This window comes from Aegilops tauschii, chromosome 3 (assembly GCF_002575655.3).
Source record: "Aegilops tauschii subsp. strangulata cultivar AL8/78 chromosome 3, Aet v6.0, whole genome shotgun sequence".
Classification (NCBI taxonomy): Eukaryota; Viridiplantae; Streptophyta; class Magnoliopsida; order Poales; family Poaceae; genus Aegilops; species Aegilops tauschii.
In genome coordinates this window covers 57,682,500-57,707,059 of record NC_053037.3, presented here as the reverse complement: position 1 = coordinate 57,707,059, position 24,560 = coordinate 57,682,500, and the positions used below count along the sequence as shown (strand labels likewise).

At 45.2% G+C, this 24,560-nt stretch overlaps 1 protein-coding gene and 1 pseudogene across 1 annotated transcript; both read left to right on the top strand.

The window, feature by feature from the left end:
• Positions 1-4,472: 4,472 nt before the first annotated feature.
• LOC109769530 (receptor like protein 27-like) lies at positions 4,473-5,547 on the top strand. Its single transcript, XM_020328264.3, has one exon. The coding sequence runs from the start codon at positions 4,564-4,566 to the stop codon at positions 5,545-5,547; it is 984 nt and encodes a 327-aa protein (XP_020183853.2). The 5' UTR covers positions 4,473-4,563.
• A 3,566-nt stretch (positions 5,548-9,113) lies between these two features.
• On the top strand, positions 9,114-13,106 carry LOC109769527 (uncharacterized; annotated as a pseudogene).
• Positions 13,107-24,560: the final 11,454 nt, after the last annotated feature.

The window sequence follows — 24,560 nt, the reverse complement described above, 5'->3', positions numbered from 1 at the left end:
ACACATATACCCATGCATATGTAGTGTAGCTCCTTGCTTGCGAGTACTTTGGATGAGTACTCACGGTTGCTTTTCTCCCTCTTTTCCCCTTTCTATATCGGATTGTCGCAATCAGATGTTGGAGTTCAGGAGCCAGACGCCACCGTCGACGACGACACCTACGACACTGGAGGTGCCTACTACTACGTGCAGGCCGCTGACGACGACCAGGAGTAGTTAGGAGGTCCCAGGCAGGAGGCCTTGCCTTTTCGATCGTTGCTACTTTTGTGCTAGCCTTCTTAAGGCAAACTTGTTTAACTTATGTCTGTACTCAGATATTGTTGCTTCCGCTGACTCGTCTATGATCGAGCACTTGTATTCGAGCCCTCGAGGCCCCTGGCTTGTATTATAATGCTTGTATGACTTATTTACGTTTTAGAGATGTGTTGTGATATCTTCCCGTGAGTCCCTGATCGTGGTCGTACACATTTGCGTGCATGATTAGTGTACGGTCAAATCGGGGGCGTCACAAATAATTTGTGACTCATGTCAGAAAGCAAAAAGTCATCAATTACCATATCATGTTTCCACTAGTGTTTCTACCAAACCTCTCCAGCTTTTTTCTGATGTATGGGGTCCTGCACCCACTTCGGTCGGTAGACACTCTTATTATGTGAGTTTTTATTGATGACTATAGCAAGTACACTTGGATATATCTTTTTAAAAAACGTTCGGATGTTTTTCAAGTCTTTCACAATTTCCAAGCTTTCGTTGAACGCAAGTTTGATAGTAAAATCATTGCCATGCAATCGGATTGGGGTGGGGAATATGAGAAACTCAATTCTTTTTTTTCAAAAGATCGGCATCTCTCATCATGTATCATGTATCATGTCTCCATGCTCATCAACAAAATGGTTCCGCAGAACGGAAACATAGACACATTGTTGAGGTAGGCCTAGCTCTTTTAGCTGCAGCCTCTATGCCATTGAAATTTTGGGACGAAGCTTTCCTTACCGTCGTTCATCTTATTAACATGTGGCCTAGTCGTACTATTGCTCATGAAACTCCTACTGAATGTCTTCTCCATGTCACACCTGATTATACTACTCTTTGTGTTTTTGGGTGTGCATGTTGGCCTAATCTTCGTCCCTACAACACTCGCAAACTTTCATTTCGCTCCCAACAATGTGTCTTCCTCGGCTATAGTGCTCAACATAAGGGTGTCAAGTGCCTAGATGTCTCCACTGGCCGTGTCTATATTTCTCGGGATGTTGTCTTTGATGAAACTCAGTTTCCTTTTGAAAAACTACATCCCAATGCCGGTGCCCTTCTTCGCAAGGAGATTCTTCTCCTTCCTCCACATCTCTCCGGTGTTGCTCCTGTGGGTGTTGATGATTGTGTTGATCCAATTATGACTAACGCTTCTAATTCTGCATATGAGTCTGCTGATACAGGTGATCATGCTGCTGAAAACTGGGCACAAAATGGTACAAAAACAGTTGAAAATGGCGCTCCCAGCTGTTTTGTACCTGTCACGGAAATTCAGAGGCACTCTGCCTCGGGATCGGCGCCTCTGCACCCGCCAGCGTCACCAGAATCAGCTCGGGGATCTCCGTCCCACCAGGCGCACTCGCGCCCCACGTCTGCAACCGATCGCGCGGACTCCGACCCGACAGTGGCCACGTGGGCCACTCCTACCGCGGGACCAGCGCGCTTCGCTCCTGAGCCCCGAGTCTACGCCAGGCGGGGCCCCACTCGGTCGCCTGTATCGGCTGCGGGCGACAGCACGCGCCTCAAGCTGGATCTGGTGGGATCCTCTGTGGCTCCCTTCTCCTCCTCTGTGGAGCGAACGGCCACAGACGATCCGGCGGGACAGGGGGACACAACAGACGAGGCTGCTACTACCTTTGGATCAGCTCCAAGCGCTGATATTCCGTCTGCTATGGCTGGTGGATCCTCTATGCAGTCCGCTGTGCAGCCAACTGCTACGGTGCCACGTACACGTCTCCGCGCAGGTGTTATTCAACCCGTTAATTATAAAGTTAAATATGGCTTGGCTGCATCCACAGGTGAACCCCGCACACATCATGAGGCTCTTGCTGATCCCAAGTGGAAGGTAGCTGTGGATGATGAGTTTCAGGCTCTTCAGAAAAATGGCACCTGGCATTTGGTTCCTTCACGACAAGGTAAAAATGTGATTGATTGCAAGTGGGTCTTTAGAATAAAAAGAAGGTCGGATGGCTCCATTGATCGGTATAAGGCTAGAGTTGTTGCCAAGGGCTTCAAGCAAAGGTATGGCATAGACTACGAGGATACTTTCAGTCCAGTTGTTAAAGCTGCTACTATTCGTCTTGTGTTGTCTATTGCTGTGTATAAAGGATGGAGCCTCAGACAGCTAGATGTGCAGAATGCGTTTCTTCATGGTGTTCTGGAAGAGGAAGTATATATGAAGCAACCTCCTGGGTTTGAAGATAAGAATACACCGTATCATGTGTGCAGACTTGATAAGTCACTTTATGGGCTGAAACAAGCCCCTAGAGCATGGTACTCTCGTCTAAGTACAAAGTTGCAGCAACTTGGTTTTGTTTCTTCAAAGTCTGACACCTCATTGTTTATATATCACAAGTCACATATATCCATCTTTGTGCTTATTTATGTTGATGACATCATTGTTACAAGTTCCTCCAATGAAGCAGTGACTGCTCTTTTGTCAGATCTGAACTCAGAATTTGCTCTCAAGGACTTGGGGGACTTGCATTTCTTCCTTGGTATTGAGGTTAAGAAAAACAGAGAAGGTGGTCTTCATCTTTCTCAGGAAAAATATGCAACTGATCTTTTGCAGAGAGTTGGGTTGCAGAATTGTAAACCCTCACCAACACCTTTGTCCAGTTCAGAAAAACTCTCTCTTAGTGAAGGAGAACTTCTGGGTCAGGAGGATGGCACCAAGTACAGAAGTTTGGTAGGAGCACTGCAGTATTTGACTCTTACTAGACCTGACATCTCTTTTTCAGTAAATAAAGTTTATCAGTTTCTTCATGCCCCTACTACTGCGCACTGGACTGCTGCAAAACGCATATTAAGATATGTGAAACATACTCTGAGTGTTGGATTGACCTTCAGTAAATCTTCATCTACTCTTGTGAGTGCTTTTTCTGATTCTGACTGGGCAGGTTGTTTGGATGACAGAAGATCAATTGGAGGTAGGGCTGCAAGAAAAGTTCGAGGCTCGTGAGCCGCTCGAGATCGACTCGTTTTTTGACTCGACTCGAGATCGACTCAAAAAGAAACAAGCTGAGTTTGAACACTTTATGTAGCTCGATCGAGAAACGAGCCGATCTTGAGCCAATGTTGGCTCGCTCGATTTTAGCTCGATAGCTCGACAAAATATCATTATGTTAAATGATCATGCCTTATATTAAATGGAAATACGATAATTTATTACCATCTATGTTGTCCATAATTTTTCTTCATTTTATTTACCAACGAACATGGAAACTTAACTATGTGCAAAGAAGATTTAGGCCTAATTATGGCACGTGGTCGACTATGTGTTAAATAACCTATATTTTTGGCAAAGGTTCCCGGCATATTCACCTTAATTTTTTAGTTTTTCATCCATAGATTCATATTTTTTATCATCTCATTTAGCTCGAAACTAGCTCGAGATCGACTCGAGATCGTTACAATCTGAGCACGAGTCATGTTCCACAGCTCGATCATGAGCTTCACTCAGTTTGAGCTCGCTCGAATTTTCATATGAGTTGAGCTGAGCCAACTCCAACTCGCTCGACCTAGAATCGTTTGCAGCCCTAATTGGAGGTTTTGCAGTTTTCTTTGGTCCTAATTTAGTCTCGTGGTGTGCAAAGAAACAAGCTACAGTTTCCAGGTCAAGTACTGAGGCAGAATATAAGGCATTGGAAAATGCTACAGCTGAGATCATTTGGGTTAAGGCTATTCTCAAGGAGCTTGGTTTTCATCATACACAAACTCCTTGTCTTTGGTGTGATAATCTGGGTGCCACATATCTAGCTGCAAATCTTGTCTTTCATGCCAGAACCAAACACATTGAGATAGACTATCACTTTGTCAGAGAAAGAGTTGCGAACAACGAACTGGACATTCGTTTTGTGCATTCAAGAGATCAAGTTGCAGATGGATTCACAAAAGCCTTGGCTACGAAACCTTTTGAGGAGTTTAGATGTAATCTCAACTTGCAAAGTTTAGATTAAGGAAGTGTGTTAACCATGTAATATTGTGTGGGCCGGACTAGTTCCTTGGGCGCCACACATTGGGGTAGATTTTTTCTGTTTAAGTATGTTTAAGTATCTATCTCTATTCCCTAAATCTCTCTCTCTGTAATCTCCTCAACCGAACATGTATATCCCCTCGAGAGGGTTGTCTCGCCATCTAATATATATACATGCGGGCTCCCTGAAGGGAGTTGAGACGCTTCATCAATAGCTTTCAGTGCAAGCAAGCTGATTATCATGGACTTATCTTACAATAATTTAAGTGGATCGGTCCCATCATGTCTAGTAGAAAATGGAGACTTAAGGGTACTGAAGTTGACAGAAAATCATTTCCATGGGATATTGCCTGAAAATATTAGAGAAGGATAAATTTGAAACACTAGATTTGAATGGAAATCAAATTGAAGGTAAACTACCTAGATCACTATCAAATTGTCGTGACCTAGAGCTCATTGATGTTGGTAACAATCAAATGGCCGATTCTTTTCCATCATGGTTAGGTGTTCTTCCACAGCTCCAAGTTCTTGTCTTAAGATCAAACCAATTCAATGGCACAATAAGAGATAATAAAGGTGATAATCATAGCAGAAATCATTTCTCATGTTTGCAAATACTTGATTTGTCCTCCAACAATTTTTCTGGATATCTTCCAACAGGATGGTTTAATGAACTGAAAGCAATGATGACAGATGTCAATGACGAGGGACAAGTTATAGGGCATCAAACAAACTTGCCAAATGGATTTTATCGAGATATTGTCACCGTCACATTTAAAGGGTTTGGCCTTACTTTCAGCAAAATCCTTACCACTTTCAAAGTGATTGATTTCTCAAACAACTCATTTTATGGTCCTGTTCCGGAGTCAATTGGAAGGCTTGTTTCACTGCATGGACTTAACATGTCACATAACAACTTTACAGGGGAAATTCCGTCCGATTTTGGAAACTTGTCTCAGCTAGAGTCATTGGAACTATCTTGGAACCGGATCTCAGGGAAGATACCAAAAGAGTTAGCCTCTCTTACCTCTCTTGAATGGTTGAATCTTTCATACAACAACTTGTCCGGAAGAATTCCGCATGGGAACCAGTTCTTGACATTTTCTAACAGCTCATTAAAAGGGAATGGTGGCCTCTGTGGACTTCCACTCTCCAAACAATGTGGATCTCCAGGTTCAAATGCAGTGGCTCCTCCTGAATCCAACAGTTTGTGGCAGGACAAACTTGGTATCATCCTCCTGTTTGCTTTTGTTGGCCTCGGGTTTGGAGTGGGCTTCGCATTGTCATGCATGTTACGATTGTTCTGCCACCAAGAAGGATGAGACTGCAAGCACTGATCAATCCGTATGTGATCCTATTGCACATAATATGTATTATTGTATTGAATATTTCTTCCCAAAAAGAGAAATGTCCTGTGTATATATGTTGTACTTACCTGAGACAGCTTAATATGTTGTCTGGTTGATTTGGCTGAACCGGATTGCAAGTATTGCGAACTTTACATGCTATCCAGTGTGTTAATTATTTCTGATGCCGATTTTTCATGAGCCCTACTTGTCAGATAACCAGGAGAGTATAATAAACTTTAAGAAACTCGTTTTATTTTGGTTGAAACTAGCAACTTTCTTCATTATTTACTACTCTCTCTGTAAACTAATATAAAAGCGTTTAGAATACTAAAGTAGTGATCTAAACGCTCTTATATTAGTTTACAGAGGGAGTACTATATATGTTCAAATATAATTGGGCTGTCAAAAAATAGTGAAGGGAGTTGGTTTTAGGCTTTAGCGACCTGGGCTGTCTCTGATGTCTATCTCCCTAAGCAGATCGACAGGGCAGTACACGCTCAGGTTTGCTTTTGAGCGTCTGCTGTGGTGGAATCATCAGGAGCAACGGCGATCAAGCCAAGGATCGGCTGCGAGGGAGATAGTGTGCTCGTTATGTGTATAGCACTCGACAATTGGTCGGCCGTGAAGTGTACGTGAGAAGATATGTGTGTGCGGTTGCATCAGGTATATATGTACGATTGGTCTGCGTTACAACTTCCAAGCCCTTCCCTGCACGGCAGGCAGCTGGTCTGTCTCAGTCAGTACATGTTTCGTGCTGTTACATAAACCCCTTCGTCTGCATGCGTACAAAAAAAGATATGTACGTCCGAGTGCGTCGACCGCAATGAAGCTTTCTTGTACCGCAGTACAGGAATCCCGGGGTCGCATGGTCACGACAATGGCAAAACGCCCAGATGATAGTTTCGAGAGTACTCCTCGGCCCTCATATCTCACATCTTTCTTGTCCTGTATGCACTCCCTGCTTCATGCCGACGATATCGATCGACATCAAGGCTCCCAAGTTACAAATAGTACACTCAAGCACACGGCACTCCGGGCAACAGTACACTCGGAGCGCTGAAACAGTCCATTGACAACAACAGAAACTGTGTACTGCAGTCTGCACTTGACGTTCATCGATTTGGACCATCGCACCTTCTTCAATGGAGAAAGAAAATCCGACCAAGTCCGTGGGAAAAGCATGGCATGCGGTAGTAATAGTAGTAGTACAATAATAAAGTCTTCATCATTTGCTCGTCTGCAAACATACTGTTATCACATTCCAGTTGCCAGGAAGGGAACAGTTCTTCTCCGCCTTGCATTTTAGGCACCCTTTTTCGCGCCAACCATTTTGACTGCACAAGCAAATTATAATCTGCTCACTCGAGCAGCTAGGTGATGGCTTTGTACCTTGATTAGAGTACTATGGAACAAGGAGGCCTCATTCATCCCCAGATCCTCAAATACACCAGCTCCGCAGGTAGAATCAAGGCTCTGTCTTCCTGGAGCAAACTGACACATAAACTACCTCAAGAGACCCATTATCTTACGGAGCAAGGGTAACCTCCACTTACAGCTTTTGCTGTATTCTCCTCCCCCCCCCCCCCCCCCCCCCCCACACACCCCACCCACGGCCCCCGCGTCGTCCGCTTCGGGCGACTCGGGCGGCGACTAGGGTTTCCCCGTCGCGCCGCCGCTCCCTCTCCCCTCCCTCCCTCGCCGCCACCTGAGTTAGCCGCCGGATCCGCGCGTGCGGCCGCCCGTGAAGGTGGCGGCGAGGCCTCGGTCGCTCCTTTCCTCGAGGAGGACCTCGGATCTGGGGCGGCGGCCCTTCTTGGCGAGGCGGCGGCGCTTTCTCGGCCAGCGTCGTCCGCGGGGGTGCTCTGGCCGGCGGCCTCGACCACGCGGGTGGTGAGGTGTCGGCGGGTGGCGGCGGCGGCGCGGAGGTCTCCCCTCCTCGTCAGATCTGAGGGTGGCTCCTTTCCCCTGTCTTCCTCGTCCCCGCCGCTTCTCGCCTGCCTCCCTCCGAGCGCCGGTATGATGTGGGTGGGTGACTGGTGGTCTGGTTTTGGGCCGCGGGAAACCGTTGGCCGGCGTGGCCGGCCTGGCAGCAGCGACGTCCCCGACGCCGTCTCCTCCTTGGAGGTGCTGCAGAGGCCCTTCCCCTTTCCACCCCTGTTCCTCCTCCCGGGTGAAAGCCCAAAATCCGGCTTGGATTGGGCGGTGATGGCGCGCTGTGCGTCGTGTTCTTCCTTGGGGGCGCCGCCTGGGGAGGGTTGCGTTCAGGTGAGGGTTTCTAGGTCGGAGCTTGGGTGGTCCGGTGACGGCGGTGTCACTAGGTTCGGCATGGCTGTAGGCGTTCGGCTGCCTGGCAATGCTTCTCGGTGGCCTGTCGGTTCTCTTGATGCCTCTGCTGCCTTCTTCAGTAGCTGCACCTGGTGGTTTTCCTGCAGCTCTCAGGCGTTCTAGGTTGTGGCGAGGCGGCAGTCGCGGAGTGCTCGAATGTTCTAGTGGTGAAGTGCTGCGGCTGCTCCAGGTCCTGAAGCTGACACGTCCCCTGCTCTAGGGTGAGCGTCTCTCAAGTCCGCCGGGTACGGCGCCTTGCGAGCCATGGCGAGAGGGAAGGGTCCCTCTGCGGCGTGAGAGACGGCGGATGTGTGGTGGCTTCTACTTGGGTGTTGGTCGGGCTCTCTCACCACTCTCTGTTGCAAGCAGGTCCTCGTCGTGCTCGTGTGTGCCTCATCCCTAGTTGGCTGTTTGGCTGTAGTCTTCGGCTTGGACAAGCTTCGAGCTATGTTTTCCTGTATTCTTTTTGTGCTTGTGCGACCCGTTGAGTTGTAAGCCTCCTAGAGTGTCCCCTTGTATCGTTTGGTCGTGGGGTTTGTGTGTGTCTGTTTTTCCTGGCCGGTTGATGGCTTTGTTAATTCAAAGCCGGGCTCTCTGCGAGCCTTCGTTCTAAAAAAAAAGGGTAACCTCCACATTTTCAGAACATGTTCCCTGGGGTATTTCTGTCAAGCTAAGACAGAAACCTTAATATTCTTCTTACTTTAGCATCCAAAAAATCAGCTATAATTGATATGTGCAGCCTTTCATAGCGTTGGCTCAACTTATATAGTACTCTATTTCTAGTAACCTAATGGGCTCTTAACGAGAGCTTCCTTATCAAACTAACAACTTAGCAGATTCTTGCCACATGAGGCACGCTACGGCACTACAGTACAGTCACTACATTAACTGTCGTAGCTTTCCACGGGCCTTGACTCATGAGAGGTATAAACCTTGAATTAGTCCAAGTCTCTGTAAGATGACGAAACATGCAGCTGAGAGTACAGCAACTACGCATGTGCACATCGAAGGTGCTACCGTATTACAAAGGAAAGAGCGTTGGCCACATAATGGCACGGCACAAGCTTTCATCTCGGACTAACAAACTGTGCCACTGAACGTAAACTTTGTACTGCTCTACGACCGAGCTAATTGTATCGTTGAGAGATTCTATCTCTGTCCTGCACTATATATTACGTTGGCCACCAGCTTGAAGTTTGTAAAGCAGTAGAAAGATGGACCTCAGGCGCTCACAGCTTCACTTCATCCTGCTATTGTTCACATACTACTGCTCCACCCACATCACTGCCAAAGGCGGCAATGGAATCACAGTCCAGTGCCTCCCTGACCAAGCTGCATCTCTCCTTCAGCTGAAGCACGCCTTCCACAACCCCAACCTCTCGTCATGGCAGCATGGCACAGATTGTTGCCACTGGGAGGGTGTTGGTTGCGACATGGCCTCTGGTCAGGTGATCACTTTGGATCTCAGTGATCGTAACCTGCGGAGCATCAATGGTCTCAGCGCAGCACTATTCCACCTCACCTCTCTCAGAAATCTCAGCCTCTCGGATAACGACTTTAACCAAGCCATCCTTCCTAGTTTCGGGTTTGAGCGGCTGACTGAGCTACTCAGTCTTGAGTTGTCTGGTACAGGATTGGCTGGTCAGATACCTATTGGAATTGCCTGCCTCGTGAAATTGCTTACGCTAGATTTCTCTGGTAATAGTTTATTATACCTCCGAGAGCCAAGCCTTCAGACTCTCATAGCAAACATGAGCAATCTGAGAGCTCTATCTAGATAATGTGGGCATCATAAGTAGCGAATCAATCTGGTCTGTTGCTTTAGCAAACTCCGTTCCTCTACTACAGGATATTAGTTTGCTTCAATGTGGAGTAAGTGGTCATATTCACAATTCATTCTCCCGACTCCGTTTTCTAGCAACAATCAACCTTGCAAGTAACATAATTTCCGGCATGGTTCCTGGATTCTTTGCAGAATTCTCTTTCTTAAGAGACATTGATCTCTCGGATAATGATTTTGGAGGGCAATTTCCCACAAATATTTTCCAGCTAAAAACTCTGAGATTTCTTAACATGGCCTACAACCCCCGTCTTTCTGTGCAACTACCACATTTCCCACCAGGAAATAGTTTGGAATTTTTAGACCTGAGGTATACAAACACTTTGGGTGCCATACCAGACTCTTTTGTCCATCTCAAGTCACTGAAATTCTTGGGCCTTAGTAACATAGGATCTCCCAAGCAAGCCACTACTTCTTCCATAGTAGCTAACCTTACATCCCTAAATACATTGTTGCTCTACGGGTCAGGAATAGAGAAGCCAATACTCTCTTGGATGGAAGACTTCAGAATCTGACGGAATTGATGCTGGTAGATTATAATTTCTCTGGCCCAATTCCTTGGTGGATCACAAATTATACGAATTTGATGAGATTAGACCTCACAGCGTGTTTGTTTGGAGGGAGTTGTTGATGGGGAATGGGAGTTTAAGGTCCATGGGAGTTAAATTCCTTTGATTGGCTCAGGTAAATGGGAGTTAGGATGGGAAGAGGAAGGGGAATTAAGAGGTCCAACTCCCTTCAATCTCTTCCCTGGGAGGACCAGGTAATTAAGCGTGGGAGTGAGAATTGACGTAAAATGGAAAAACTGTTCGCTCACGTCCTATTGTTTAACGGTTGATGAAGCGCTCACTTTTCTAATCCAAACTCGCGTATCATCAACAATTCCCAGTCCTGTAACTTCCTGTAGAATTCCCACCGATAATTACTACCACACACCAAACATGGGAATGGGACTAATAATCTACTTCCCAAGTCTAATTTCTTCACAAATTCCCCCTCGTAAATTCCCATGCCCAATCCCTCAAGCTGCCAAACACGCTGTCAGTAATGTCAGTTTATCTGGGGCAATACCATCGCGGATTGAAAACTTAACCAAGCTTACATTTTTGGACTTATCATATAATAGGCTGAGCGGTAAGGCAGCCCCCTTCCCTTCTCATATCACATCATTATTACGCTATTTATTGGGCATTTTTACTATCCTTTGATTATTGTTCTCTATCTGTATGCAGGTAAAATCCCAAAGGCTCTGTTCACTCTTCCGTCGTTGCAAGAAGTAGTACTATCATCACATGAACTTTGTGGAACTCTAGAAGACATTCCAGACCCAATATCTTCCTTCCTGCACGACATCGACCTAAGCAATAACAACCTTGCAGGTCATATACCCAAATCATTCTTTGAACTTTCGAGACTTCAAGTTCTCTTGCTTGACTCGAATCACTTCGAAGGCACAGTAGAACTTAGCCTTCTTTGGAAGCTAAAGGCACTGGATTCATTGTCGCTCTCCAATAATATGTTATCAGTCATAGATGTTGAGGATGGATATCCATTTTCTTACCCCCATAACATCAGAAAACTAGAACTAGCATGTTGCAACCTTACAAAAATTCCAATTGCATTGAGGTATGCAAATGAGATGCTTTACTTGGACCTCTCAAACAACAGAATAGATGGAGTCATACCAAGTTGGATATGGGTGAACTGGAAGGATACTATAGGGTTGGACCTCTCACACAATATGTTCACTGGCCTTGAGAACTCTCCATCTGTCGTTCTTATGCACAATTTAGAGATTCTCGATCTTAGTTCCAATAAACTTCATGGCAGTGTACCTATACCACTCACAGCTAGCAACTCCCAAGTTTTATTGGATTACTCAAACAATAATTTCTCTTATATTATACCTGACTTTGGTACATACCTTCCAAACAAGACCTACTCCCTCCGTCCGTGAATAAGTGTACATCTAGGTTTTGTCTTAAGTCAAAGTTTTAAAACTTTGACCACCTTTCTAGAAAAAAGTAAAAGCATTTATGGCACCAAATTAGTATCACTTGATTCGTCTTGAAATGTACATTGATAATATATCAATTTGACGTCATATATGTTACTACTATTTTCTATAAAGTTGGTCAAAATTTTAAATTTTTGACTTAGAACAAAAGCTAGATGTACACTTATTCGCGGACGGAGGGAGTACTACCTTAATTTGTCCAGGAATAAATTAAGTGGTCACATACCAAGGTCGATTTGTACCCAACAGGAACTTGAGGTCCTGGACTTATCATATAACAATTTTGGAGGCAGGGTGCCGTCCTGTCTAATACAAAGTAGCAGCATCTCGATATTGAAGTTGACAGACAATCATTTCCGTGGGAAATTGCCTGGAAATATTGTAGAAGGATGTATGCTTCAGATAATAGATTTAAACAGCAACCGAGTTGAAGGGAAAATACCCAGATCACTATCGAATTGCAGAAGTTTAGAGGTTCTTGACATTGGTAGAAATCAAATTCTTGATACTTTTCCATCTTGGTTGGGTAAGATGTCTAATCTTCGGATTCTTATCTTGAGATCCAATCAATTGTATGGCTCAATAGGAGGCCCTGCTGAAAGTGATGCAACCAGTAAGCATTTCTCGAGTTTGCAAATTGTTGATTTGACCTCAAATAATTTTTCTGGGAGCTTAAGTTTGAAATGGTTTGACAAGCTAGAGACAATGATGGTAAACTCTACTGGTGAGGGCTATGCTCTTGGCCTTCGAGGATTGTACTACCAGGAAATTCTCACATTTAAAGGGGTTGATCTTACATTTACCAAGATCCTGACCACTTTCAAGATGATTGATTTCTCAAACAACGCATTTGATGGCCCCGTCCCAAACTCAGTTGGGAAGCTTATTGCTCTGCATGGCCTGAATATGTCAAATAATGCCTTCACGGGGAGAATCCCATCACAGCTTGGTGACTTGGTACAGCTTGAGTCACTGGACCTCTCTCGGAACAAGCTCTCATGGGAGATCCCACAGGATCTAACCAGCCTAACATATCTTGCAGTGCTGAATCTCTCCTCTAACAATTTGACTGGAATGATACCAGAAGGGCAGCAGTTTTCGTCATTCACCAACAGCTCGTTCGAAGGCAATGAAGGGCTTTCTGGAAGGCCATTATCCAAACAGTGCAACAGTTCAGGTACGGGAACCCTCGACTCATCAGTGTCTTCACAAGACAGTGTTGGAACCATAGTGCTGTTTGTGCTTGTGGGATCCGGTTTTGGAGTTGGATTTGCGGTGGCAGTTGTGTTGTCAGTGGTTTTCCAGGCCAAACGCTGGAACTGCAATCGTTTTCGTTCTACCAGTAAATGATCTATGGCCTGGGGTGTGTCAGTGTGTTTGTGTATCATATATCTCATTCATATGAGCTTGTACGGACCTACTTGTATAAGGTTAATGCGTCTTTTCTCCTTTTCGTATATGATTGTAAAGTAAGGGAACATAATCATAGTATGAGCTTGTACGAACCTGCTTCTTAAGGTTAATCAAGGCAGCGTTGGTGGTAGGCCTTGATCCCCATCTCTTTTGCGGCCAAAGTTTGGTCAACTGAGGACACCTGAAACTGGTAATAAAACAGTCCAATTAGAATTACAGTTCCTAGTGTCAATCCTGTATTTCACGCACCATTTGTTTTGGAAAAAATAAATGAGATGTCAGATGTGTATATTTTGCTCCCATCTGGAGGATGGAGCCGTCGCCCAGGCACATTCCATCGAACACCTGGAGCGCGACGACGACCCAGTGTCTAGCAACTTGGGCGGCATCCCTGCTCCGTCTTGCCGGGTTTCCTGGGTCTCATATCTCCGGCGGGTGATGATGCTCCGACTTGGTGCATGAGCTGCTGCAGCCGCCTGCGGACGCCGGCACTGTGGCGGGACGCGCGCGTGGGACAGGCAGATGCCCACTGTGCTCGCCCCGAGGATCGATGGCCGGAAGGGACCGCACCGCCTCTGCTCCGTCGCCTCGTAGGGTCGATTAGTTGGAGATGTCTCGAAATATTGGCGATGGGACTCAGTCGTCGAATTCTGCTTCATCACTTGGAAGTTGGATACACCGATGCTTGGAGGAACACATGCCTCCCTGAAGCTTCGTGACCTCTAACAGAGGACTCTGGAGAAATTTTCAGCGTCGGTGAGATTTGCCTCCTCATGCCAAAAGTCCTTTTCTAGGAGATCTTAATTATCCTGTTTTTTTTACAAGATTTTCTTTTCAAAGGTTTTTTTAACAAGATTTTAATGATTCTATGAATCCACGGTAACCCTCATTTTGCCAAATTGTGTATTCACTCCGTCCCATATATAGCATACTTGATTTTTTCAAAGTTGAACTTGGTAAACTTTTGATCAAGATTATATAAAAAAATATGAACATCTAGAATAGCAGATCAATACTATTGGATTTACCATAAAATATGTTTTCATATTGTAGATATAAATAAATTATTTACAAACATGGTGAAGTTTGTCAAAATTGATTTTTGAGAAAACAAATGTGCATTGTATTATGGGACAGGGGAACACTAAAGAAATTCAGAAGAGTTGCTTCAAGGCAAGTTGTAAGCTAAAGGGCGTTGCTGTATCGGCCGTCCACACTCTTCTTCTTTTCTTTTCTTTTTTGAACATATGTCCATGCTCTTCTTCTATGATAGTGATGCACCTCTCCGTGGTGTACATTAAAAAAGATTTAATTATTTTACAAATCAGAGAAAAAACCTCCAACCCACAGGCCTTCATAGCAAAGCCCAAAGAGAGCATTTTTCTGTGCCCTGGTGACGGCCTACATGCATTGATCTTCCTTTCTTTTATGGTGACAGAGACAGTTGTGACGACGGACCTCCTATGCCGCGACCTGCGCGCTGTGAAAGAGGGCAGTGCGCACCTTCTCGCTCCCCCACGTGAGACCTTGGGATGGCCTGGGTGCGGGGCGGGGCTCCCTTGTTTTTTTTTCGTTTTTTTTGGTTTCCTTAAAAAAAATTGGGATTTAAAAAATTTGAATTTCGAAAAATCTTAACAAAATCAAAAACATGTTCAAGAATTTCAAAAATGATCACGAATTCACAAAATGCTCATAAATTCTAAAAGTGAACATTTTTTGTATGTTGATGAAAAAAATTTGAATTTTCAATGAACTTTTTTTATTTTGATGAACAATTTTTGTATTGTGATGAACAAAATTTGAATTCAAGAAATATTTTTCTTAATTTGATTACAAATTTAGAATCAAGAATATTTTATAAATTCGATGAACTTTTTTTAATGTGATGAACATTTTTTGAATTTGATGAACAAATTTTGAATATGGAAAAAAGGTTCCCAGATTTCAGAAAATGTTTGTGGATTTGGAAACAGAAAATGAAAAAAAAAAGTAGAAAAAACAAAAAAATAATAAAAAGCGGTTTGGGAAGGTTCCTTCCCAAAACCGGAAACGAGCACTTGGGCGCTTGCGACGACGTTTTCGTGTCCGTAGCAGCACCCTATGGCGGCCTTCCCCGGCCAACATCCTAATTCTGAACACTAAATGCCACTCCCTCCGTCTCAAAACAAGTGTCGCCGATTTAGTATAATTTTGTACTCCCTCCGTCCTGAAAAACATGTCGCAACGGTATTTTTGTGAAAAAGTCCTTCAGGTTTATCCGACCGAACCCGCAGTCCAATCGTCTCCTCCGCCAGCTCGCTCAGTTCCACTAGCTCCCCCGCAACGCCGGCGACCTCGCGTAGCTCAAGCACACCGCGCCGCCGCGCAGCTCCACCGCAACCCCGCGCGGATCCACCTCTACCCCGTGCAGCTCCACCGCTCCCCCGCGCAGCTCCCCCGCTCCCCTTTCCCGCATCCCTAAATTTCCAAGCTTTCCCCCATCCCCTTCCGGAAAATCGGCGCTTGCTGCCCGTCGATTCTCCACTACCACCACCAATCCCGGCCACCATCGAGAGGGGAGAGCAGGAGGAGGAAAAGGTCACTGGCGCCGGCAAGATAGGGAAGAGCAGGAGGAGAAAAAGGGACCAGACGAGTGGCAGCGGGTGGTGGCGATGCACGGCACGGTCACTGGAGAGGCGTCTGCGGCGGAGCTCGTCGGCGTCGCGTATGCCAGGGCGTCGAAGCCGACCAACGCGTTCGCCGCCTCGTCTCCTGGAGCGGGCGGCCACAACTACAAGGGCGCCTCCGCGTCCGCCGTGCTGGCCCGCCTAGCCGGCGGCAACAGGTGGCACCAGGACGATGACGGCGGTGAAATGGATGAACTGCAGGAGGTTAGCCGTCCACATCCCTGTGCCTCTGTTGGTGAACATCGTGGAGTAATGTTGTTAAGTTATCTGCTGCTGTTTGTTGTCCTGTTAATTTCAGAAAGAATTCCAATCCATCATGGTGTGCGCATGCAGTTAATTGATCTCCAGTTAAGTGATCTGCTGTTGTTTTAGTTCCAGCGAAGTTTCTTGTCCTTTAGACAATTTTGGAAACATTTTCAGTGAGAAATCTATCCAGTGGTATCTCATTGTCATTGAGTATCTTGCAGTATCTGAAAAATAATGAAATGCAAAGACTTAGTTCTGCTGGCCGGAGGATTATAATCAAAGACTAGCTTAACAATTGATGGAACATGTCAATTACACAGCAGTTTATAGTCAAGAAAAATATGACATGGTCTTACTTTCATGTGTATGGACACCACATCCTGTAACACTCATTCCTCTGTACCATGGAGCTGATCCATTCAGATTCCAAACAGGAGGCCTAAACCTTCCTTGCTACTCACTGCTTAGGCTTGTAACTGCTTGGTGCTTTGCTTGGCCATTCAGATTCCAAACAGGAGTACAATCTGATTAGGCTTGTAACTGCTTGGTGCTTTGCTTCATCACTGAAGGGTTTCTATCCTAGAATTAGTACTGTTTCCTTCATTCAGATTCCAAACAGGAGTAGAATGCAGTAATGTTTCCTTCACTCATGTGCCAAATTTTAACTATGTTTCTTGTATGCTGTTGTCATGCCAAGAAAAATGCCATGTGGCAGCAGCACTTGTGGTTGTGGCTTATGCACTAGAGCACATGACCAAAATATGGTACTTCTTCACTGAATCCTCCTGTGGTGCCACTGCCAGCAGCTGCAGTTTCTAATCTTGGTGCCATTTCTGATGAGAACCAACCAAGAGGGATTGGCATGCAGAGAGGAAGATGATGGCCAAGCAGAGCTGGACCTCACTCTCCTCTGCTCTGCTCCAGTCCACCATCATGGGGAGAAAGAAGGCCAAGCAAGATGCCCATGCTGTTGCTGCAGTTCTAGTGCAAGTGCAAGCAGCATGCAGCCAGCTTCTTCCTCACTTGGATCATATATGGACACATATGGTCAAATAACTAAAAATCCAAATCATTTCAAATAAATCAAAAAACCCAAATTAATTCAAATAATCCAAATTAATCCAAATAATTCAAGTAATCTAAATAAACTAGATAATTCAATTAATCTAAATAACCCAGATAATTCAAATAAATCCAAATAACCCAGATAATTCCAATAAATTCCAACAAGGAGTTGATATACAAGGATTAGACAAGGCATACACAAGGAGATGACATAAGGGCCTCTTTGTCCCCTCTTGACACAAGATTACACAAGACATACACAAGGAGCACCTGACTACATGACATAAGGGCCTCTTTGCCCCCTCTTGACTACATTCTTTCTCTGGCCACTTCTTCCATTCCCTTCCCTTTACTTTTCTTTCTTTTCCCTTCTCTAGCTAATTCTTTCCTTTCATTTTCTTTTCCTATTGCAATTTCCATTTCTTCTATAATGGCCCTAGTATCAACAACTACCCGACTGTCGCAATATACACCGGTTATTTCCATTCCAGCATTCTAAACGCGATCCTTGTGCAAGTGGGGCAACTTATATTGATTTCCTCCTTTGTCTTTCATAACTTCAAACATAACTGCTTCTAATGTGATAAAGCTTCTGTGCAACTTGTCGGGATCGTAGTTCTCGAATTCCTCTTCCACACCCTGTACCAGTTCCTGGATGTTTGTAGGTGACCTGCAGTCGGTTAGAGACTGGAGAGAGCTATGGAAGCAGAGGTCCAAACAATTTAACTCAGGGCTATTTGGGGGCTGTTGTAGCAATCGGATGTCAAGATCAGTTTGTTCCACAGCTTCTCGAAAAGCTACATCATTGGGAAGGACATGAGGCTTTGCGTTATCCTGTTGGATGAATATTGTTGCTCCCTCATCATCGTCAGGCCACTTATCTTGAATTGCCGGGATAACCTTATTGATTAGATAATCTCTGCACACAAGCCTGGTTACTTTCACTGATGTCAACACTTTGTTCCCTTTGTTCTGTTCTGACTTGTCCGCTTCGCCTCAGTCTCTTCGACGAATGCCCAAATGCCGATCTTCCCATCGAATGTTAGCTCCCCCTCATTGTTATATCGAGGCTTGGCAACAGCTGTTAGGAACATCACCTTCCCAATGCTGTGAGTGTTTGACACGGTGCGCTTCGGTTCAGGTTCTCCTGGAAGTACATAGTAACTATTCTTCACTCTCGTCATATCAAACCACTTCTCATCAATGTGAACCATATTCGTCATTGGTTTTAACATAGCCCGAGAAGTTGAGATCGAATTGTCATCGACCATGGACATACAAAATTTCAATCTCGCAAGCTTGTTCTCTAGCTTGAGATGAGGCTTCACGGTGCTTGTGATGCGGTTGAGCTCATTCAACTGGAACCTCTTATGTAGGGTCGATCGGGCCACACCTAGAGACCGTGCCAGAGATCGAATTGTTCTTCTTTTATTCAGTGGGATTGTTGAGGTCCTCTCTAGATCTAGCTCCTTTCTCTTTCTGCCGGATCTTCCTGGCTTCTTGCTTGAGACATCTACTTCTTTGCCATCGGCAATTTGCTTTTTAGCCTCTTCCCAGATTCTTTCAACAGATCGTACACTTATGTCCAACAGGTTTGAGACTAGCAGCTTGTCGTCTGGTTGAACAGACCCATCTCTGAGCTCGATTACCAGCAAGGCAAAGTAAACACCATGCCTCTCCTTATCTGACAATTCTCTTCTCTTCTCTTGAAGTATCCAATTCATAACTTCATCCTCTTCCTCTTGAGCTTCATCCTCTTTCCCTTCATCTTCTTGAGGCATCCAATTCATATCTTCATCGTCTTCCTCTTGAGGCATCAAGTTCAAATCCATAACTACATTCTCTGCCACTTGAGGTTCCTCCTCTTGAGGCATCAAATTCAAATTAATACCTTCATCGTCTTCCTCTTGAGGCATCATGTTCAAATCCATACTCCTGCTAGCAATGACAAAAGATGAGTACATCATGGTACCATAACAAGGATATACACACAGAAAATGAGTAGAATGACAGGAGCCTTGCAACCATTACAAAAATGTGAACTACTGACTAAGAAATGTTATGACAGGAGCCTTTGTAACACCATTTCATTTCTTGTTCCTTTCTTGCTTGCTTGCTTCTCTACTTACAGTAGTTTCTACAGCCGTTCTCTTGTTTGTTCCTCTAGTACTGATAGAGGTCCCAGAGCTAGTAGCAGTTCCTCTAGCAAGTGCCATTAATAAATTTTACTCTACTTACAGTAGTTCCTCTAGTCACAGTTCTAGAGACAGTGTTTGTTCAGATCATAATTGCTCTGCATCTACTGATTTTTTCTGTGCCATGTCAAGCATAGATAGGTTCAATTAATTTGCTTGAATTATCAAAATTACTGTCACTACTACTGTATGCTTTGACACTGTCGAAACTGATTTAGTGTGAATATGTGCCTTATGTAACCAATAATTTCTGTATCAAGGTTTTATTCAGTGTTTCTCTGAAGAAATCTGAACATTATTTTCATTTAACTTGTACTTGCAGCACAAGCATGGCCATCCACCAACATGCAAAAGAAGTTCAAGACCAAAAATATGTGTTTCTTGCTGTTTACTCAACTGAACCAGATTTGGGTATTCAAGTTCCAAGGTTTCTGCTAACAGCATACAGATTAAATTGAAAAGCTGGATTCATCTAAATCATGGACAGTTCAAAACCAATTATTTCCAAACCAATTATTTCTAGCTTGCTCCCTCCACCCCCCCCGGATATCTACTGATTTTTATTCAATTAACACTAATCATATTCAGTTAACAGGAGCAGAGCAGTTCTTCCTGACGAACAGGAGCAGAGCAGCAACTCCCGTACACTGATCATATTCAGCACAGGGAGCAGAGGAGCAACTCCTTACGGTACCTTCTTCCTCTTGACGAGCAGGAGCTCTGGCGGCAGCATGGGCAGACGAGCAGCAGCAGCACCGGCGGTAGGGGAGAAGCAGCCGCACGGGCGCGCGGGCAGGGGAGAAGCAGCCGCACGGGCTCGCGCGGAAGATTGAGGAGGGCGCGCGGGCAGGGGAGAAGGAGGACGCGCGCGAGCTCCTGGTCCACCGGATCGTGGAGGCAATTTCCGGCAACGCCCGTAGGGGATTGCGGCCGGGATGAATTGCGGCGGCGCACGCGCGGGAGCTCGAGGACGATGCACTGGAGCTTGAGGAGGATGCGCTGGAGCTTGAGGAGGATGCGCGGGAGTTCGAGGTGGACGCCCGCGAGCTCGAGGAAGACGTGGCCGGAGGTCCCGACGATGCCCGCAGGTAATCGAGGCGGGAGGGGATCGCGGCGACGCAGGTCTGAGCGGGGGAGGCAGCGGAGCAGGTACTTGGCGACGGCGGCGGCGGAGCAGGTAGGTGGCGACAGCGGCGGCGGAGCAGGTAGGTGGCGACAGCGGCGGAGCACTTCCTGATGGGCGGCGAGTCGCGCAGCTGGGCGGCGCCGGCCCCTATCGACGACGGAGGAAGAAGATAGCGGGCGGAGGGGCTTGTTTCAGACGATTTTAAAACTACAAGGGCTTTTTTGCAAAATCAACTTTGAACTGCGCCTGCGACATGTTTTTCGGGACGGAGGGAGTAGTAACTCTATACTAAATCAGTGACGCTTATTTTGGGAAGGAGGGAGTGTTGATTTCATTGGGGCAATAGGCACAATATGTGAATGCTTTTTTGGAATTTTAGCTAGATTATTTGAGATCTTTTCGCCGTGACCAACAATTTATAAAGGGCACTGATCTACGTCGGCGCGCCGGCCTAAACTTTTGTTCATCTCATCGCTGTCTTCGCAAGATAGTGTTGGGACCATAGTGTTGTTTGTGTTTGTGGGATCCGGGTTCAGAGTTGGCTTTGCGGTGGCAGTTGTGTTGTCAGTGGTTTTTCAGGCCAAACGATGGAACTGGAGTCGTTTCCCGTTCCACCAGTGATGATGATATGACTTTGGGTGTGTCAGCGTGTTTATGTATCATGTATTCATATGAGCTTGTATGAACCTACTTGTATAAGGTTAATGCACCTTTTCTCCTTTTCATATATGATGAATTGTAAAGTAAGGGAACAAAATCATAGTATGAGCTTGTACGAACCTGCTTCTTAAGGTTAATCAAGGCAGAGTCAATGGTAGACCTTGATTCCCGTCTCTATTGTGGCCAGAGTTTGATGAGGACACCTGAAAAGGTAATAAAATGAGTCCAATTAAAACTACAGTTCCTAGTGTCAATCCTGTATTTCACGCGCCATTTTTGGGGGGAAATAGATGAGAGATGTGTGTATTTTGCTCCCACCTGGAGGATGGAGCCGTCGCCCAGGCACATTCCGTCGAACACCTGGAGCGCGACGAGGAACACCATGGCGTCCCCAGTGACCACATAGTGAAAAAGACCCAGTTTCTAGCAACTTGGGCGGCCTCCCTGCTCCGTCTTGCCGTGTTTCCTGGGTCTCATCGCTCCGGCGAGGCGAGTGATGATGCTCCGACTTGGTGCATGAGCTGCGGCCGGACGCGCGCGTGGGTCAGGCAGATGCCCACCGTGGTCGCCACGAGGATCGATGGCCGGGAGGGACCGCACCGCCTCTGCTCCGTCGCCTCGTAGGGTCGATTCGTTGGAGATGTCTCGAAATATTGGCGATGGGACTCGCATGATTCGACTCAGTCGTCGCTTCCCTCCATCCCGCAAGTCAGGCCACGAGGGTGAGACCCGATGCTTGGAGGAACACAGCATCCCTGTAGCTTTTAACAGAGGACCATGGAGAAAAGTTCCTGCGTAGTGGGATCTGCATCATCATGACAAAGATCTTTTTCTAGGAGATCTTAATTATCCTGTTTTTTTACAAGATTTTCTTTTTAAAGGTTTTTTGAACAAGATTTTAATCATTCTATGAATCCACGTAACCCTCATTTTGCCAAATTGTGTATTCACTCCGTCCCATATATAGTGCAAGCTTGTTTTTTTTTTTCAAAGTCAAACTTGATAAACCTTGATCAAGATTATATAGGAAAAAAAATATGAACATCTAGAATACCAGATCAGTACTATTGGATTTACCATAAAATGTGTTTTCATATTGTAGATATAAATAAGTTATTTACAAACATGTCCATGCTCAAGGTTTACCAAGTTCGACTTTGAAAAGAAAATCTGCATTGTATTAAGGGACAAGGGAACAGTAAAGAAGTTCAGAAGAGTTGCTTCAAGGCAAGTTGTAAGCTAAAGGGCGTTATTGTATCGGCCGTCCACGCTCTTCTTCTTTCTTTTTCTTTTTGAACATATCCATGCTCTTTTTCTATGATAGTGATGCACCTCTCCGTGGTGTACATAAAAAAAAGATTTTATTTTTTTAGAAATCGGAGAAGAAAAACCTCCGACCCACAGGACCTTCATAGCAAAGTCCAAAGACAACATTTTATGTGCCCTGGTGACGGCCTAGATGATGCATCAGCCTTTTTTTCTTTTATGGTGACAGACACAGTTGCCACGACGGACCTCCTACGCCACGACCTGCGCTCTATGAAAGAGGGCAGTGCGCACCTTCTCGCTCCCCCACATGAGACCTAGGGATGGCCCAGGTGCGGGGCGGGACTCCCTTGTTATTTTTTTTCATTTCTTTTTCTTTCTTCTTTTTTTGTTTTTCCTTAAAAAAGTTCAGGATCTCAAAAAAATAGAATTTCGAAGAAATATTAACTAAATCAAAAACATATTGAAGAATTTAAGAAATTTTTATAAATTCTATTTTTTTTGAATTTTTGTGAACATTTTTGTATTTTTGATGAAATTTTTTGAATTTTCAATGAACATTTTTTTCAAATTGACGAACAAAATTTGAATTCAATGAATGTTTTTCCGAATTTTATTAAAAAATTTAGAACTTGAGAATATTTTCTAAATTCATGAACATTTTTAGTATGATACACATTTTTTGAACTTGATGAACAAATTTTGAATATGGTAAAAAGGTTCCCAGATTTCAGAAAATGTTTGTGAATTTGGAGACAGAAAAGAAAAATGGAAAGTACAAAAAGAAAAGTAGAAAAAACTGAAATAAAAAACAAGAAAAAGAAAAGCAATTTGGGAAGGTCCCCGTAATCAGCCGCACGGCCTCTGCCGCCAGGGGAAAGCACAACAAAGCCCAAAGAGAACATTTCTTCCGCCTGGTGGTGGCCCAGGAGATGCATCAGATTTTTTTCGTAGAAGAGAGACAGAGCCCTTGGGTGCCTGTGCTGGCAGAGGAGTGTGTGGCGACCATGGGTGCCGGGCGGCAGAATGGAGGATCCGGGGATAGAGTGCGTGGCCGCGGCGGCGGTCGGTAGCTGAATCACTGTCGCAGGGAGCGGCGGCAGCTAAGGACCATCCGACGGCGGCCTCCAACTCTCCGTCCAAGGTCAGCCATGAGTATCCCTAATTCTGATGCCTGATTGCTATGTCGATTTCATCGGGGCAGTAGGCAAAATATGACACTAGTTTTTGAAATGTTCATAGCTACATTGTTTGAAATATTTTTCTAAGCGAGGAACAATTTATGTACCGGTGCTTGCTATCTTGAACCTTCATGTTTTACCTTCGAATGTAGTTTATCTTGAACCTTCATGTTTTACCTTTGAAAGATTACCCAATTTTTTTGGAACAGCAATGTTCGCTGTGCACAAGGATGTAAATAAAACCGATGCTTCAGAGGCATGGCCACTGCCGAGTGTGTCTACCACAACCACAAATGAAATTCCACCAAATAGCCAGTCGCACATGGCACGGCGACCAACACTTGATATGCTGAATCGTTCTAGGACAGCAACACAAACGACACTACGGTCCGCAATCGACAGTGATCTTTTGCACTCACAGCCTCAGAATTGTGAACACAATCTCCATCACATTCTTTTGTGGTGAAACAAAATCTGACTAATCTTTTCAAGAAAAATATGTACAATACAGTTCAACACAAACTGGCATTCATTGAAATATCTCAACGACTCTACACATCCTGTAGTCCTATACTCCTATATATAAACATTGTACATCATTGAGGAAGCAGAAAGCCAATAAGTAGCAAAATGACTCCAACTCACCTCCACCTCCTCCTACTCCTGCTACTACTAGTATGCTCCTACCCCATAGATACTGCAGCCAAGCATAACACCACTGCCTCTTGCCTCCGAGATCAAGCTTCTTTGCTCCTCCAGCTAAAGCGTTCATTCACCGATGTCGACGCGAATCTGGCGTCCTGGCAAGCTGGAAAAGACTGCTGCCACTGGGAGGGCGTCACCTGTGACATGGCTGCCGGGAGAGTCGTTTCCCTGGACCTCGGTGGGTTTCACTTGGCGAGCCGTCAACTCGATGTTGCGCTCTTCAACCTTACCTCTCTGAGAAACCTCAGTCTTGCGTGCAATGACTTTGGTAATTCCAACCT

Coding starts and splice junctions, on each gene's coding strand:
- LOC109769530 (XM_020328264.3), top strand. CDS start 4,564: ATGGGATATTGCCTGAAAATATTAGAGAAGGATAAATTTGAAACACTA.